Source organism: Dipodomys spectabilis, unplaced genomic scaffold, assembly GCF_019054845.1.
Source record: "Dipodomys spectabilis isolate Male_0828 unplaced genomic scaffold, ASM1905484v1 ptg000137l, whole genome shotgun sequence".
NCBI lineage: Eukaryota > Metazoa > Chordata > Mammalia > Rodentia > Heteromyidae > Dipodomys > Dipodomys spectabilis.
The window spans coordinates 7,624,102-7,643,320 of record NW_024870814.1 but is presented as its reverse complement, the minus strand read 5'-3'; the positions used below and the strand labels follow the sequence as shown (position 1 = coordinate 7,643,320).

General features: G+C 46.3%; 1 protein-coding gene across 1 annotated transcript; it reads left to right on the top strand.

The window, feature by feature from the left end:
• Positions 1 to 1,727: 1,727 nt before the first annotated feature.
• On the top strand, positions 1,728 to 17,624 carry Cd8b (CD8b molecule). Its single transcript, XM_042690462.1, has 6 exons — positions 1,728 to 1,795; positions 5,486 to 5,848; positions 8,876 to 8,962; positions 13,314 to 13,403; positions 14,972 to 15,008; positions 17,583 to 17,624. Exons 1-6 carry the CDS (start codon positions 1,765 to 1,767, stop codon positions 17,593 to 17,595), a joined length of 621 nt encoding a protein of 206 aa, XP_042546396.1. The 5' UTR covers positions 1,728 to 1,764; the 3' UTR covers positions 17,596 to 17,624.
• The last annotated feature ends 1,595 nt before the right edge of the window (positions 17,625 to 19,219 follow it).

Here is a 19,219-nt window from a genome sequence, read left to right as displayed (position 1 = left end):
TAGCAGTCAATCCCAAGGTTCATCAATAGATGGACAAACTATGGTAAATGCAACTGGCTATGTCAAGCAATAAACAGGAATGAAAAACTGGACTATATGACAATGTAGAAAAACCATAAGCATGTAGTGTTTAGTAGATGAAGTCATTTACTAAAGACAATCTTTTACATGATTTCCTTTACATGAAATATCTAGAACTGACGAGTCCAACTACTACTAAGGATTAGTAGTTTTCAGGAACTGAAAGAAAGGAGCCATAGGGAATAATGCACTACTTACTTCTGGACTGTATGCTTTCAAATGTTTATTTGTAATATTATCAATAGTGTTGGGCTGGGTGTGGGTGGGTCCAAACCTGTAATCCCAGCTACCTGGAAGGACGAGATTGGGAAATTGGAGGTTGGAGGTCACTCAGGGAAAAAAAAAATGTTATTGAAATCTGGGAGACTCTAGTTCACACCTATCATCCCAGCTACTCAGGAGACTGAGATCTGAGGAGCAAAGTTTGAAAGCATCCAGGGTAGAAAAGTCCAAAAGATAATATCTCCCATTAGCCAGCAAAAGATGCTGAACCAGAGGAATAGTTCAAGCACTAAAGCACAAGACTTGAGCAAGAAAACTGAGTGAGAGCATAAGGCCCTGAGTTCAAGCTCTAATACTAGCACACAACACAAAAAAGTTATCAAGATTATCTCAATAAATGATCAAATCAGGGTGGGTCGCATCTGTAACACCATCTCTAGGAGATAAAGACTGGAGGATCAATGTTTGAAACCCACTCTAGGTGAAAACATGAGACCCTCCCAGAAAAACTCAAACAGAAAAGGCTGGTTGTGCAGCTCAAGCGTTACAGTGCTTTGCCTAGCAACTGGAAGGCCCTCAGTTCAAACTGTAGTTCCAAAGACAACTGCTCCTGGGTACAATAACAATATGACAACGGGGAGGAGGTTTTGGCTGAGCTGTTTTACTCAGGACATGGCCCTACTTCTTTCTTGCTTGGTCACCTCCAATTCCTTTAAACAGTGAAGCCTATCACCAATAATGAGCAGTACTAGAGGAGAAAGAACATTGGGTTTGGAGGTTGAAGATCATGATGTTCTCACTCCACGGTCTCTAGTGACACATCAATCCCCTCTTCACACTGCAAATTCTGTGTGGCTCACACCTGTAATCTAACTATTCAGGAGGCTCAGATCTGAGGATCCAGCCAGGACAGGAAATTGAGAGTCTTAATCTCTACTTAGCCATCAAAAAGCCTAAAGTGGAGTTGAGGCTCAAGTGGTAGAGCGAGCACTTGGCCTTGAGCAATAAAGCACAGGGACAGTGTCCAGGCCCTGAATTCAAGCCCCTGTACAAACACACACACACACACACAGAGAGAGAGAGAGAGAGAGAGCAATAAAGGAAAGCAGTGCTATCTAGTTACATTCCCTCCACAATCCTCCAGCAGGACCTGTTGATCTCTGGGCCTCAGTTGGCCTAGCTGTCACAATGGGTCACGACCCTGTCCTGAACACTTTCCCGGGGGCAGGAGGCATTTACACACGTGCTGGTGCTTGGCACGACTCAGTGCTGTCAGGCCTTGCACGGGGATCTGGGGTGGGATCAGTGCAGCCCAGACCTCTCAGGAAGCTGTGGGCGGAGACCTAGCCATCCCCACACACCACAGCCCCGCCCCTATTCATCAACACCCACCCCACCCCCACTGGGTGCCCCGGGTGCCCCGCCCGCCCTCTACCCCGACCGTCCTGGAGGGGCCCCAAGATGCAGCCCTGGCTTTGGCTCGTCCTGGCAGGTAAGCCTGGACTTTGTCCCCACTCCCCAGGGGATGGTCTGAACTAGACCAGGGGACAGGGCCGGTTTGGAAATGGTTGTCTCAAAGGCAGAGCTCAGAGCCCCGCTGTGGAGACAGCGGTGGGGGCCGCTGGCTGGCACAGTCTCTGAGAGTGGAAAGGAATATAAAACCCTCCATGAGCTCATCACCAGCCCAGGCATCGACAGCCTTATGTCTTAGACCTCTGCCCCAAAGCCTGGAGGTGTGGCAGGAAAAGGGGAGAGAGGAAAGCGAGGGAAGGGGAAAGGAAGGAGGATGTGAGCAGGAGGGCATCGGAGAAGAAGGAAAAAAAGATATCCTTATCCAGGAGCTCCATAGGTATGTATCCCTAGGAAGGTGCCAGGGGCCCGGTCTGGCCTTCCTGCCCCATGCATGGCCCAAGCAGAGAGTCCTGCAGACACATCTTTATTACTTCTGGGAAGTTGTGGTGGTACAATTGGACAGAAGCCACCCAGTGCTGCTAGTCCAGGGACAGCTCTAGCTGGGCACCTCCTCTTCTGGCTCTGGCATTAGGGGTGGTGGGTACTTTGGCTCCTCAAAGACATTGTGCTGAGGTTGAAAGTTTGGAGTTGGCAGATTCCCTTAGGGTTGAAACTGGCTCCCAGTGAGACTAACTGCCAAATGCCCACTCATCTTTGACCCCTAACCCCCCAAAACTGACATCCTACCAGCTAGACCAGACACTAACCCTCAGACCTCATACATGGAAATGAGTCTAGGCCAATAAAGACTGGGAAGATTATTGCCCATGGTTCTAGAAATATCAGGTTCCTTTGAAAATGGAATTAGTGGGTTACTGAAATCAAATGAGATCACGTGTGTCTTGGAAACCTGTCTTTGTGTCCAGAAAGCAGTAGGGTCTCAGTCACGGCCAGGTACAGTGGCCAGAGAAGCAAGCTGACACAGAGGGGGGTGGGGGAATCTTGGTAGGGAACAGGATGTGTCTTTTTTTTTTTTTTGGTCCAGTCGTGGAGCCTGAACTCTGGGCCTGGGCGCTGTCCCTCAGCTCTTCAGCTCAAGGCTAGCACTCCACCACTTGAGCCACAACGCCACTTCCGGCTTTTTTCTTTTTGCTTATGTGGTGCTGAGGAATTGAACCCAGGGCCTCATGCATGCAAGGCAAGTGCTCTACCACTGAGGCAGCTTCCCAGCCCCAGGATGTGTCTTAATCAGAAGGGGGAAACAGATACTTATAGCCCAGGCCTTACACTAAGGAGCCACTTCTGGGATTTTCTGGAAGGACTTCTGTTCATCTGTATTTTGTAGCCCCATTATGTGTCTAAGTCCTAGGAGTAGATCACAGGCTTCTTTAACTCAGAGGCTTCACGCTCAAGTTTTGGGGTCCCATGACTAGGGTTTAAGTGTGGTACACTATATACAGGTTATGTAACTTATATAACACTCTTACCCTTCCTGAGCCTCTGTTTTTCATAAGTAAAATGCCTGTAAAGTAATCTCTTTCCCCATAGAATCAGATGAGAATTAAGCAAGAGAATGCATGACCATGCCTTCCATATCTCTGTAAATACTACATTATTGACTATTTCTCCAAAGGCACCACTGGAAAAGGCAGTCAGGCATTTGGGGAGAAAAGAGAAAGCCCAGAAGCCACTTGGCACCAAGTGCAAATTCCTTGCCAATGAAAGTCAAAGCTTCAGGGTTGGTAGAGTGCCAGCCAACAAGCAAAAGCATCAGGTACCAAGTTTAAGTCCCAATCTCAGATCTAAAAAAGAAAAGAAAAGAAAGTCGAAACTTCAACTGATGTGAAGGTACAGTCTGTATAAATTAAGTTTAAATTAATCTCATTATGTCCTAGGGTCACATGGGGCCATGAAGTATCAGCTGCAAGCACAGACAGAAACATGGGCCACTAACTCAGGAAGCTGGCTCCTCTGTGTTACACACACACACACACACACACACACACACACACACAGAGGCCTCCTCTGCTCACCCAGATTCGTGTCATCTTTGTGCTTCTCCATGGTACACAGAGTGGCCCTCTGTCCCAAGCCAAAATGAAAGGTCAGATAGGATTTATTGGAACTGTGAGTGAAGTCTTGGCCATGAAGGGAACCCTTCTGCTCCTTTTTGAGGTTTTACTTATTTTTAGTAACAATAATGTGAGATATGAGACTGGTGGATGATATTTACCTGTGTATAGTGTGATTTCTCCCATATCATTTTCCTTCCTTCCCTCTCTCCCTCTCTTCCCTCCTTTCCCTTTTTATTTCATTCTTCCATGTGGTGTGGTGTGGTGCTGTGTGTGTGTGTGTGTGTGTGTGTGTGTGTGTGTGTGAGAGAGAGAGAGAGATTGCTGGCAGTAATAATGTTTGAACTCAGGGTTTGGGCACTGTCCCATAGCTTTTTTTGCTCAAGAATAGCACTTCACCACTTGAGCCACAGCTCTACTTCTGACTTTTTACTAATAATTGGAGATACTTTCCTGTATGGGCCGGCTTCCAACCATGATCCTCATATCCCAGGCACCTGAGTAGCTAGGATTGCAAGCGTGAGCGATTGGCACGTGGCCTCCCATTTATTTCCAATGCTCTTCGGCAAACAGAACAGTAGCCCCAAGCCATTGCTCCGTGACTACACTGCTGCAGAGCAGGGGCTGGATTTCCAGCCAGGTCTGTAAGTCCCACTTATTCCTCATGAACAAACCTCTGCCTACTTGGCCTTCCCCTCTGATACTAAAGTGAATTCCCAGCCCTGCTTCTGGGGTGCTTGTCTTTTTGTTTGGGTTGGGACCTGGATTGGGGAAAAATGTCTATAATTGTGCCTGCTGGAGACAGTTGCCCAGAAATGGTGGCTGGTCCTGTTTTAAGTAGCAGATCAACCAAGTGCTCTGCCTGAGTCTAGGCTCCTCTCCCATCATGCCTAGATTTTCAGCTGCTAGAAGCTTCGGGAAGGCCTGTGCATCAGATGGCAGCCAGGGAAAGCTAAAGACAACCAATTTTGGCTTCAAACTTTGGGTAAATTAATAGCTGTAATTGGGACTTCGATTAAGTAGCTTCTTGCCTAGATTTTTTTCATCTGCATAATAGGGGTAAAAATCCCCAAACTAGTCCGGCATTGGTAGCTAATGTAATTCTAGTTCTTGTAATTCTACCTCCTCAGAAGGCTGAGATCTGAGAAGCATGGCTCAAAGCTAACCCAGGCAGGAAAGTCCCTGAGATTCTTATCTCCAATTAACCACCAAAAAGCTAGATAAGGATTTGTGGCTCAAGCAGTAGAGTTCCAGCCTTGAGTGAAAAAGCTTATGGGACAGCACCCGACCCTCAGTTCAAGCCTAGTACCGGCACATCCATATACACACAAAAATATCCCAAAGCCAGTTTGAGATTTGACTGAAATAATCCATGCCAAGGGCCTGGTATTTAGTCTACTATCACCAAATAGCCACAGTGTTCCTGTGCCCAATGTAAAACTATAGCAATCATCTGCCTGGCCACTGATCTCTGTGAGGCTCTAATCCAGGAGCTCCCTCACCTCCCCCCACCTCCACCCCTAGACCCTGTCACTGAAAGGATTTTCATTGGGCTTTGATCCATGGCTTGGTGTGACTCTGAGACACACGACCCCCTCCCCCCATGAGCTTGTCCAGGAAAATGTGCTGAAGGTTTCTGTCCTTCTGCCCCTTTGCAGCTCTGAGAGGCATCCTTGCCTTCCAGCAAGCCCCTGCACTGGTGCAAGTTCTGAGCCACCAAATAGGGTCTCTGCCCTGCCAGATGAAATCCTTCCCGAGCAATGCACGTCTCTACTGGCTGAAATTACACCAGGCCCCCAGCAATGGCAGCTACTATGATGTCCTGGCCTACTGGGATTCTGGAAAAAAAACGACGATATACAACGCAGGGGTGACAAAAGAGAAGCTAACTTTGTTACAGGACATGACCAAGCCCACTCTCAATATCACGAATGTGACACCTGCAGACAGTGGCATCTACTCGTGCATGACCGTCGGGTCCCCTAAGCTGACCTTCGGGAAGAGCATTCTACTGAATGTTGGTAAGAACAAGCTAGTACTATATAAATGAGCATTGTACACCTACTGTGTACCAGACCCTGGGGCAGCCCAGCTCTCAGTGAGCTCTACTCTGCAGCAGGACTACCGCTTGGGCCACAGTGCTACTTCCAGTTTTCTGGTGGTTAATTGGAGATGAAAGTGTCACAGACTTTCCTGCCTGGGCTGACTTTGAACCATGATCCTCAGATCTCAGCCTCCTGAGTAGCTAGGATTACTGGCGTGAGCCACCTGCACCAGGCCAGCACTGTGCTTTTATGGAGACAAAACGTTGTGTTTTTTATGCCCTTCAAGTCACAGCAGAGCTGGGTCCCTGCTCAGATGGGGATCTCAGAAATGCTGATTATATTCACAAGGAAAGGAGGCTCTTTTTATCTGGGCACACCCAATGAGAGCATTCCCAGGGTAGTAGAGGTGTAGATGCCTTCAGTCTTCTTTGTGGATTGAACCCTATCCTTAGAGTTTTGGGGAGTAAGCAAACTGGATCTCAGGCCCATCTCTGCTGCTAATTTGTCACATGGCATTAGGCAGGCCCTTCCCTTCCTGGCAACCTCAATCTTCTCATTTGTTTCATGGGAACTGTTAACTCCTTTAGTCCTGGGAAGCTTCAGTTCTGTGAGTTCAGTTAGTATATCCAGTAAAAATATATTCAAGCTAAAGATACAATTTTAAATTTTCTTTTTTTTTTTCTGCCAGCCCTGGGGCTTGAACACAGGGCCTGGGCACTGTCTGTGAGCTTCTTTTGCTCAAGGCTAGCACTTTATCTTTGAGCCACAGCACCTCCTCTGGCTTTTTTGCTTTACGTGGTACTAAGGAATTGAACCTAAGGTTTCATGCATGCTAGACAAGCACTGTACAACTAAGCCACATTCCCGGCCCCTAATTTTAAATTTTTGAATTTTTTTAAATGAAAAAGAAACAAGAGAAACTAATTTTCATAAATTTAACCCAATTTATCCACACTGTTATCATTTCAGTAAGTAACCAGTATGAGTTATTGCTGAAATATTTTGGCATTCTTTCTGCATACAGATTGACCACATTGTGCAATCTAAGCTGCACATGTGGCCAGTGGCTGCCATGTTAGACACACTCAGCCTCCAAGAATGAGGAGGATTATGGCAAATTCTCCCAGTCCCTTGTATGGCTTTAGTGAGCCCTGCTATCCCAGCTCAACTTATGGTCAGGGCTCCTATGTCCCTGTCTCCTGCTCCTATAGGGGGCACTGAGAGGGACAAGGGATCTTGGAGTGAAGAGGTAGAGACAACTAGGAATAGAAGCCTAATTAGAAAGACAAAAACCATCTAGGTGATATAGGCCTGTAACCCCAACACTTGGGAAGCTGAGACAGGAGGATTATGAGTTCCAGGCCAGCCTGAGCCCAAAGTGAGACCTTGACTAAAACCAAACCAAACAGGCCTACCCTGTGGGGTGAGCATGAGGTTCGGAGAAAGTGAACGCCTCTCTTGGAGGTAGGGGTAGATCAGTGTACTGATTCTTGTATAGAATTAGGGACTTTGGGTTTGGGTTTGGTTAATTATTTTTGTCTCTATGTACCCCACATCTTTCCACTCATGAGATTTCAGTGTCTGAGGAAGGTGGTTGGTGAAGAAGCATAACTGATTTGCAGAAACTTCTAGAAACTTCCCGAAAGCACCAACTCCACCCACCACTACCTGGCTTTCCTATTTCCAAGCCACATATGCTGCCCGGAACCCCAAGAGTGGCAACAACTCCCCAAAGCTCATTTTTATAATCATGCCAGTTCACCCACAGACTGAATACCCAGAACCAGAATTTCTATCTGTCTGACTGTGATGGAGAAGAGAAGCCGGGGTGATAGAGCAAGTGTCTGGAAAAAGATGGGGCCTAGTTCAGGCCCATTAAGCATACCATGGGCCCAGAGAGCCTGTCCATTGCAGGAAGACACAGAGAGAGGTTGAAACCGGAGGGTAAGGCGGGATCAAGAGGAACTTTGTTGTGGGCCAGATGAAATTAAAACAGAACAGCTCTTAGTACCCCCAAGAGCTCCCACATCATATCTAGGTTTCTGTGCCCAGCCAAGGAACTAAGGGCCCTGTAGAGCTAATTCCCTTCCAAACTCACCAGGGACCAGTTGAGAAGCCCCTGCCTTCTTGGGGCCATGAGCAGTAAGGACATGACACCCCAGCAGGGAGCCATGAGGTGACCTCACAGTCATTCCTCAGTACTAATGACAAAGGCTTTGGCTTGATCTATGAGTTTGACGTGTGTGTGTGTGTGTGTGTGTGTGTGTGTGTGTGTGTGTGTGTGTGTCCTGGAGCTTGAACTTAGGGGCTAGGCACTGTCCCTGAGTTTTTATGTGCAAAGCTAGTGCTCTACCACTTTCACCACACCCCAACTTCCAGCTTTTTGGTGATTAATTGGAGATAAGAGACGCCTGCCTGGGTTGGCTTCAAACCACGATCCTCAGATCTCAGCCTCCTGAGTAGCTAGGATTACAGGCGTGAGCCACCAGCATCTAGTTTATATTACATTATTTTTAAGGACTTCTAAGAGAAAGGAAACTAATCTCAAACTAAGTAGCCATCATGATGCCATGTGTGCAAAACAGAGCCGGCATCTCCTTAACATGGGCCTTCTCGGAAGTGGCGCTGTAGCTCAAGTGGTAGAGCGCTCGCCTTGAGCTGAAGAGCTGAAGGACGGCGCCCAGGCCCAGAGTTCAAGCCCCACGGCCGACCAAAAAAAAACAAAACATAGGCCTCCTCACTGGCTTCTGGGTTGGGAAGGAGGGTCAACAGCCCCTTTCTCCAAGACACCAAGCTGACCCCCCCCTCCCCCCACCTAAGATACTAGACATATTGAGAGCAGATGAGAAGCTTTCTTGCTGTGTGACTGCAAGTCCATGTAGCATCATGGAGATCAGTGATCCATCGTGAAGACTCCAGTACCTGCATATAAGACACAGGGTTGTCTCTTAGTCTACCTGCTCTTTAGCTGGCTAAGATGTGTGCTTTGCTTTCTGTCTGCAGTTGATGTTCTTCCCACCACCGTCCAACCCACCAGGAAGACTACCAAGAAGAAAATGTGCCGGTTCCCCAACCCAGTGACCCAGAAGGGTGAGTTCCATCCCCCGAGCTCTGAGACAGATGTCCATTCTACTCCCTCTCTTCCTCCCTCCCCCTCTCCATCCTCCTTTCCTTTCATCTTTCTGCAAGCACTTTGGCAAGTGTTGATCTGTAGCCTGTTTCTCCACCCCCCCCCCCCCCCACACACACACCAAACTGGGGTTAGAAGAGATCCTGAGTATAATAGCCGTCACAGTTTAGAGAGGACAGTCAAATCCTTGCAGTGCAAAACAGTGAGGATAGACCTACTAAAACATCTTCACACCAGCTTTGTTCCTCATTGCCAAAAAGTAGAAATGACCCAAATGTCTACCAACTACAGAATCGGTTACCAGTATGTGAGGCTGCCATTAAAATGGAACAAAAAGAAGGTCATGGTGGCACATGCCTATAATCTCAGCATTCAGGAGGCTGAGGTGTGAGGACCGCAAGTTTAAGGCCAGCTAGGTTACATAACATGATCCTGTCTCTAAATTGATTAATTTTGGATAAACTTTGGAAATATTATGCAGGGAAAGAGGGTAGTCACAAAAGACCTCATATTTCATAATTCCACGGACATAAAATATGCAGAGTATGATATTTCATAGACACAGAAAATGGATGAGTGCCACTCTGAGGAGGAGTGAGAAATAATTCCTAAAATATAGGGGCTTCTTTCCCGGCAGATGAAAATGTTCTCAAGTTACATTATGCTGGTTGTTGCACAATTCTCTGAAGATTTTTTTGGGGGGAGGCCAGTCCTGGGGCTTGAACGCTGGGCCTGGGCACTGTCCCTGAGCTTTTATACTCAAGGCTAGTGCTCTACCACTTGAGACACAGCTCCATTTTTGGTGTTTTGGTTTGGTTTGGTTTTGGAGTTTAGTGGAAATTAGAGTCTCATGAACTTTCCTGCCTGGGCTGGCTTCAAACCACACTCCTCAGATCTCAGCCTCCTGAGTAGCTAGGATTATAGGTGTGAGCCACTGGCACCCAGTTCTCAGAAAAATTTTAAATATATCAAATTGTATGCTTTAAATGGATGGACTTCATGATGTGCAAATTATATCCTAATGAAGCTGCTAACTAACAAAATGACCCAACTCAGGGCTGGGAAGGTGGCTCAGTGGTAGAGCACTTGCCTTGTATGCATGAGGCCCTGGTTTCAATTCCTCAGCACCACATAAGCAAAAAGAAAAAAGCTGGAAGTGGTGCTGTGGCTCAAGTGGTAGAGCGCTGGCCTTGAGCTGAAGAGCTGAGGGGCAGCGCCCAGGCTCAGAGTTCAGGCCCCACGACCAGACCCCCCCCCCCCCCAAAAAAAAAGACCCAACTCAAAGAATCAGCACTTTAAAACTTTCCAGTTTTGATACTTTACAGGATGCAACACATAAGATGAGCTTAATATATATTTGCTAATGAGCAGAGTAAATGTGCCTTTCTGTATCAAACACCTCTCTGCTAGAATGGCGGGGGGTGGGGGGGGAGGGAGGGAAGGAAGGGAAGGGAAGGGAAGGGACACTTTCCTTGAACCCATCAGCCCAAATAAGTTTCTGGAAAAATACTGACTTCAACTTCAACCTCCCCCCCACCAAGTTTACTGCTGTCACACAGAAATTGCCATCTGTTGTCACCCAGAGAAGAAACCACAAGGACACTATCCCCCCAATCCACAGCACTACCTTGTGCTGCTTGAGTTGCTTTGTTTTAAAATATGAAAGTACCCAAGGAGGGTACTGAATAGAACCTTGGAGATAAGGATGGGAGAAGCCACCTGAGGTCTCAATGTAATGAAAAATCAGAACTTCAGAAAGGCAAAGTCTTACCAAATGGAGGTGGGGACAGAATGACCTTGTCTCGTAGCATATTATGCGTGGACAACTTCATCTAAAGGAGTTTAGGCAGGCTACAAGGTTAATGGTACAAAACACAAATACGGTGCCTGACATCTTCAGCTACACAGGAGGCCGAGGCCAGAAGGTCACTTGAGTTCACGAATTTGACACTAGCTTGGGCAACATGATGAGACTCGATCTCAAAAGGAGAGAGGAGGGTGGGGAAGATAAAGGAAAGGGGAGAGGAGGAGGGAGAGGGAGAGAAAGAAAGAAAGAAAAAGAAAGGAAGAAGAAAGAAGAAAAAAGAAAGAAAGAAAGAAAGAAATTTCGAAAGAAAGAAAGAAGATAGATATGTGGAAGCAGGAGGAGCCAGCAAAGCCAGGTGAAATAAAGGAGCCATAGGTATGTAGTACATTGCTGATTTCAATCCAATCACGTCCACTCCTCAGGATGCCTCCCATGTGTGTTACTTTTTAAAACTTCCTTCAGATACAACTCCATACCATACACTTCCCCATTTTAAACACACAGACTTAATGAATTTTACAAAGTTACTTAGTTACACAACCATCTGCACAATCTAATTTATAATGTCTCCACCATCTAAATAAAATTCCAAGTGTTCAATATGTATAAATATAAGTCAGGTGGCTCATGCCTGTGATCTTAGCTACTCAGGAGGCTGAGATCTGAGGATCACAGTTCAAAGCCGGCCTGGGCAGGAAAAGTCTGTGAGACTATCTCCAATAAACCACCAGAAAACCGGAAGTGGCGCTGTGGCTCAAGTGGTAGAGTGCTTGCCTTAAGCTGAAGAGCTGAGGGACAGCGCCCAAGCCCAGAGTTCAAGCCCCATGACCAAAAAAAAAAAAAAAAAAAAAAGTCCAAGCTCACACAAAATCAAAAGATTAAAGTGAAATACTGTTGTCCCCTCTCCCACTGACCTGATAAAACTAAAAACCAGGACAGGAGACATAGTTCCAGTAGTAGAGCACCAGCTATAAGTGAAAATGCCAAATGAGAACACAAGGTCATGGGTTCAACCACAGTAACAAGACAGAAAAACAAACACTAAAACTCCGTGATACTAAGGGTGAGCAGGGTGCACTATTAGTGGGTGGGAAGGAAGAGAAAGCATTGGACAGTACCTCTTACAATTAACAATAGACAGACTGGGAATGTAGCTTAGTGATAGAGTGCTTGCCTAGCATGCATGAAGCTCTGGGGTTGATTCCTCAGTACCACATAAATAGAAAAGGCCAGAAGTGACACTATGGCTCAAGTGGTAGAGTGCTAACTTTGAACAAAAAAGTTCAGGGACAGTGCCCAGGCCCTAAGTTTAACCCTCAGGACTGGCCAAAAATAAAAATAGTTAAAGTCTATGAATCTGTAGTTCCCATTTTCATATCAGCTTCAGGACATGAAACAATTACCAGGATGAGTGATTTGTAAGAGTAAAACATGGAAACTAGCCCAGAATGGTCCACTGTGTGAATTTTTAAAGTAACTTATATATCCATGGAAATTACGAACACATAAATTCAGAAAAGAAAATTATCAAATTACCAATGCTGTTTGCTCCTTACCTGGAGTTTTGTTGTCATTGTTGTTTTATTCTTTTAATGCCAGTACTAGGACTTGAACTCAGGCCTATAGGCTGTCTCTTAGCTTTTTCGCTCAAGGCTAACACTGTACCATTTGAGTCTCATCCTTACTTCCAGTTTTGCACTGGTTAATTGTAGGTAAGAGTCTTATGCACTTTCTTGTACTGGCTGACTTTGAACTGAAATCCTCAGATCTCAGCTTCCTGAGTAGTTGGGATTACAGGTGTGAACTACTTGGCACCTAGCTCTCAGGACATTTTAACTTCATACAAAACTTTTTTACAATAAAAATATAATTAGTCCAAACCTCTCAAAAAATATAGCCAGCAAGTTGTGAAATTCAAATACAAAATCATCAAATAGTTTAAATAAAATCTCATTTCTAGGCATGAGAATTTTCTTCTTCCTTTGAACATAGTTTCTGAGTTTAATTATTTTTAAAAAATTTGGAGGATGATATCTAGCTAGCTAGCCAGATAGATAAATAGATAGATAGATCTTGATGTGTTCAAAGTGAATACAAGAAAGATTGATGCCAGGTACCAGTGGCTCATGCCTGTAATCCTAGCTGGGAAGACTGGGATCTGATGATCATGGCGTGAAGCCGGCCTGGGCAGGAAAAAGCCACAAAACTCTTACCTCCAGTAAATCACCAAGAAAGCTGGAAGTCGATCTATGGTTCAAGTGGTAGAGCATTAACCTTGAGCAAAACAAAACAAAAACCTCAAGGACAGCACCCAGATTGAGTTCAAGCCCCAGGACTGGCATGAAAAAAAAAAAAAAAAAAAAAAAGATAGGAAGAAAGTACACCAAAATGTAACCAGTAGCACTCTCCTAAAAGTGGGTTCTGGTCTCTGGGTGATTTTCCTCCTTCTGTATCTGCCTGCCTCAAATGCTCAGTGTTGAACAAGTGTCCTGTGTGTTTTCCAGGCCCAACATGTAGCCTCATCACCCTCAGCCTGCTGGTGGCCGGTATCCTGGTTCTGCTGGTGTCCCTGGGTGTGAGCATGCGCCTTTACTGTGAGTTGCCCCTTGCCAGGCCATCCTGGTGTCCCCAGTTCCTGTCTGAAGGTCCAGGAGGGAGGGGGAGTTCCTTCTCTAGTACAGTAGACAGCAGCCTGGTGGCTATTTGGCCCCAGAGAACCAATGGTAGTTCTGGAAGTGATTCTTTGTGGGGGGAGAAGGAGTTGGAGGAAGTCAAGAGGTGCCAGTATATCATGCTTGCTGAGAACGAATGTTAGCACTGAGCCACATCTCCAGACTCCACATCTCAGATCCTATGCTGCCAGAAGGAGAGCCCACCAGTCTCTGGAGTCAGATGGATCTATGTTTGGTTCCAGTGCTGACTGTCTGGCTTCTGGCCTGGGAGTAAAACATTATCTACCTGCCAGGGCTACAGTCGGTAAAGTCTTTCCCAGAGAAGCTGGCATGAGGTTTGTGCTGTAGATGGGAATTTGCCCAAGTAGTAGAGATGCAGGATGTGGGCCCAGGAGTTAGGTGAGATAGCCAATGGTGTGAGTGGAGTTCCCGGAAGTCCCCCCTCCAAGGGACTGTGGGAAAATCAGATGGCTGCTGTTTTTGGCCACTACAGACCTGGGCTCATCTCTTCTCATGGTCTCTTAACCGACTGGCTTTGTCATCAGTGGAGGGGAGGCTCAGACTGCCTCTAGCTTTTCAGCTCACCCATGCCTCCTTGTGCAAGTTACTTTCCCCTTCCCTGGGTTTCTATAAAATGGGCAGGTCGGTGGCCCTAAACTTTGGCAAGCCACAGGTCTCTGGGACCAGGTGATGGCAATGGTGACCCACGTGCATGCACAGCTTTGCATCCCTTGCTCACACCTCGGGGTCTGGGTATCCCACTCTAAGAACCTACTAAAGCGCCATGATCTACAAACTTCTCTGATTAAGGACTTTTTTTCTTATTTACTGGTATTTTTTTTTCTTTTTTGTGGGTTGTGGGCCTTTGCTCTGGTCCTGGGCACTGTCTCTGAGCTCTTCATCTCAAGGCTAGTGACCTACCATTTGTGCCCCAGCACCACTTCTGGATTTTTCTGCTTAATTGCCAAGACTAACTGCAACTAGCTATGTTTATTTATTGTACTTTAAAGACAAAGAGTAATAGAGGTTGAGACACATTTACATTTCTTCCCTTCACCCCAGTGGGAAATCTTGCTTATCCCTGGTACCCATGCTATGTTCGAATGCCCCTCTATGGGATTTCTCATTCCTGACCTATTATGAAGGACAAGAAAGAAGAGTTTAAGGACACAGAATGGTAGAAATGCTTTTAATCCTGCCTTTTCCTGCTTAAGATACTAGTTTAAGATACTAGTTAGGTAGATTACTCAATAACTTGCTTGTCGTGCCTCTGTTTCCCCATCTTAAGATGGACCTTGTAGTAGTATCCAACTCATAAGCTTCAGTGAACCTAAAGGGGGTTGATGGGTGTGGAATGTTTGGGAGCAAACCTGGCACTGGGACGAGGTTGAGGTGGGATGGAGCTGCCTTCCTCCTCCCTGTCCATCCCTGGGCCTGGTGCCTGTGGTCCAGAGCCCCCGCTGACTGTGGTACTTGCTCTGTTCTTCCAGGCCTGCGAAGGAGAGCCCGGCTTCACTTCATGAAACAGTGAGTGGTCCTTGGGCGGGGCCCTGGTTCCTTAGCTTCTGTGCTGCAGATAGCCCCTGCTGCAGCCAGGAGTTGACATTATATGCCAGCACAGATGGAGTGGCCATTTGGAAACAAGTTAACCTGAGTAAACAAAAATACAGAGTAACCGCTCAATGTGAGTCACAGAAAACAAGCTGAGTGCTCAGCTTTCCCAGAGATAACAGTCAACCTTCACAAGCCTAGGACACCAGCGAGAACTCAGTCCAGCCCCTCCCCACCTGTCATTCAGCCAGGCCTGCAGGAGATGGGGAATTCATTCCCCCCTTTTGCACATCATGGAGACAGTCCACCAGCAGTGGCTTCCTCTTTTACACACCCGTACTTTTCCTACCTCCCACCCTGGGTGCTAGCTGATCCTAGGAGTTGGCAAGCCCGAAGGTTCAGCCTCACAATGCAGCATCCAAAAAAAAGGCCCTTTAGCTCGCAAACATGGTACACACCTGTAATCCTAGCACTAGGATGTCTGAGTCAGGAGGATAGTAAACCCAGGTCAACTTTGGCAACAGAGCAAGACTCGAACCAAGAGTAAATAAATAAATACAAGCAAATAAATACAAAATCATTCTGCAGATCTTGGCAAATCTTGGCAAAAAAAAACAAAGGCTGTTAAAAGCTAGAGGCTCTAGCTGCTCCGCATCCCCAGGGTTAGGACCCCACTGTTGGATCTAATCTTTCTCAACATAGAGACTGTGTGATATCTACTTACTTCACGAATCCATCTGATCCTCAGAACACCCCCTTTCACATGGGGGTGGGGGAGGGAGAGGATACATCTCTAAGTGGAAGAGAACCACCAGGTCTTGTGCTCAGGGGTGCTGGCTCCAGATAGTGGCTGATCTAAGTCCCATCTGCCACTCTGCAGCTGTGTGGCTACAGTTGGGGCACTTCACCTCTCTGAGCCTCCAATTTCCCATCTGTAAAATGGAATGGCAGTACCAATCTCATGGCTTCTGTTAGGCCTGCTAGGGAAATGACCAGAAAGTATTCAACCTCCAGTTCTAAGGAGTCAAAGAACAAACTGACACAACTAAATTCAACCTTATGACTCTAACCACCAGGAAACAAAATGTGCTTTTCAATACTCTAAAATGATCATGCCCACATCAGCTCTCATTTTTACAAACGCTACAGTATCATACATAAGATTTGCTTAGCCATGCAGCTGTATTTTTTTTTTTTTTTTTGGCTTGGTCATGGGGCTTGAACTCTGAGCCTGGTTGCTGTTTCTGCGCTCTTCAACTCAAGGCAAGCACTCTAGCACTTGAGCCACAGTGCCACTTCCGATTTTCTGGTGGTTAATTGAAGATAAGAGTCTCATGGACTTTTCCTGCTCAGGCTGGCTTTGAACGGAGATCCTCAGATCTCAGCCTCCTCAGTAGCTAGGATTACAGGCATGAGTCACCAGCACTGGCATGCAGCTGTATTTTATGGACAATGTGCAATGATAATTTCATTTTATGGGTTGATTTAGAAACTACTTACCTCCACTTCACTTAAGATATAATAATTTAAGCGTAACTGTCTAAATTAGACCCCCGCCCCGAAAGTTCTGTTCAAAATCTCCCCCATGATGACCTTTTATGGTGAGGGAGCCTACTCTGGGCGCTGCCTGTGGTCTGTGCCCACATATCCTCTTTGTTAATCTGTTCTTGGTGATCTAATGCCAATTTGGGGGAAGCTGGAGGTAAGGTCTCAAGCTTTGGCAAGCCAGGGTTCCTGAGAAGCAGCTGAGACAAGGAAGAAGCTCAGAGTGGCCCTGGGGGTCCCTGCATTCCCCACCCTACCCTTTCTTCACTAGAAACAACTCTGCTCTCTGTTGTTGGGGTTTACTTAGAAGATATTATCTGAACAAGAGTTTACGGCATACAGGAAGCTTGAAAAGCCCTTATGGGTTTGTTATCATGACCTTCATGTGGCCAAAACAGTCCCTGGGTCTTGAAGATCAGCTCTTCCAAACTCCAGCTGCAGTTTGAAATAGATGTTTCCCGGCCTTTGACTGTCCAGTGGGAACCATCCCCTCAGCTGCTTCTTAATGTGCCTTTGTGAATTACTCACCTTACAAGACCCTGCAGGAAGTAACATTGTTCAAAGCTAGAGACTTTGTGCTATATTTTAACTTCTTTAAATGATTGAGGTAAGCCCCCAAAACTTCCTAGCACAAAATGCTTGGTCCCTGGAATGCTAGAACCCCATTCCCTCTTATTTACCTTATTTCTCTCTTTCTTTCTCCCTCTCCTCCACTCCCCCAAGTATTGGGGCTTGAATTCAGGGCCTGGATGCTGTCCCTGAGCTTTCCCCACTCACACTCTTCCACTTACAGCTTTTTTGGTAGTTAATTGCAGATAGGAGTCTCACAAACTTTACTGCCTGGACTGACTTTGAACCTGTGATCATCAGATCTCAGCCTTCTGACTACCTAGGATTACAGGCATGAGCCACCAGAACCCAGCTTGCTATTTGTCTCTTGCTACAGAAAATATGGTACCATTTGCTCAGAAAATAAGTGATCTTACAACTTGCTGTTGTTTGCAGGTTTCACAAATAACCAGAGACTGTGCTCTTGGTATCCGGCTATGAAAAGACTGTGGTCAGTAATGCACAAGATCTTCGCAAAAGAGACAAAAGGGACACCTGCGGCAATGCTGGTTCCCCGACCCTGCATTGAACTGCTGCTAGTTCTTTCTGTGGACCTCAAGCACAGGGTGACTTGTTGCTGAGCCATGGGGAGTCTTAGAAGGGGGCTTTAGGACACTCACAAGTGGGCTGGAGAACTAAGAACAGCTACCATGGCAATACTGCCAGTTCCTGTACTTGTCCTGGGTGGGTTGGGACCTTGAGTGGGAGCTGTCCAGCTACCATCTTTGAAAGTTGCTTTGTCCTGATTGACTCTTGGGTTACTTGTGGGATGCAACTGGGACAACAGCCCTAGGACTTCCCATCGACACAGCCATGTGAGTCTCTCAGGTCTTCCTTTAGAGCTGGAAACCCATGAGGAAAGATATGTCACTTTTTTCTCCCAGCAGGAAATTTCCCAACCTCCATTTCTTCCTTTCTTCTCCTCTGTGTTGCTATGAATGTGTCAGCTATAAAAATAAAATCTGAGTCAATCACAGAAGTGGCTCCTGTGATGTAAATGAAGAGGGAAAACCTGTCTACAGTAAATACGTTGATGATCAGTTGGAATGACACAAGGATAAAACTTGTATGACTTCATTTTGTATCCAAGATCTTTATTTGCCCCCCACGCATGTTGTAATTCCCATGGTAGATGTAGAAAAAGCTGGAAGGTTAGAAATGTCCAAGGTACCAGAGCCAGGCCATCAGTGTCTCCAGCAGCATGTTCTCCAAGCTCACTCCAAAGTACCCTATCCACTCTTGGTTGAGTCCCCAGAATCCTGGCATCAAGACAGTCTTGCACCAAAGAGAAGGTGAGAGACATCTGAGTCTCTGTGCATTGATTTGATTATTACCTCTCAGCTTTAATGGTCAGAATAGGAAGATGAAAGGAGCAAATGGAGAGCTGGAGTGGGAAGAGAGAAGCCTCTTACCTTTTGAGAGCCTGGGTCTTAACCCCTGGTTGTCTAGAAACTATGGAGTTAAAGCCCAGTACAACTTGGGTATACAAAGAGAATAAAGTCCCACCTGTTTTCCCAGCAAGCTCAGAGAAAAGCATGTGGGAACTATTGTATTAAGAGGTTCAGAGGTTGTGTTCAGCATATAAAAATGTTACACCAAACAAGAAAGCATGCCAGGCACTGGCTTACAGCTCATGCTTGTAATCCTAGAGCTACTCAGGAAGCCGAGATCTGAGGATGAAGGTTCCAAGCCAGCACAAGTAGACAAATTGGAGAGATTTTTACCTCCAATTAACCAGCAAAAAAAAGCCAGAAGTAGTTTTGGCTCAAATGGTAGAGCTCCAACAACCTTAAGCTAAGGAACAGCACAAACCTCTGAGTTTAACCCTTAGTACTGGCAGAAAAGAAAAGATGCCATCGGGGAGAGGCAGCATGGCCACCTCCCAGCATCTGAGGTGGGGCTGCAATAGAACTGGGTATGGTATGGAGCTGGGAAAGCAAAGGTTTTCTCCCCATCAGCCCTGCTGTGGTGAGAAGGGGAAAGGGTCAGGGGTGGAGGGACCTGACTCCTCCAGCTTGCTAATTTAGACTTCT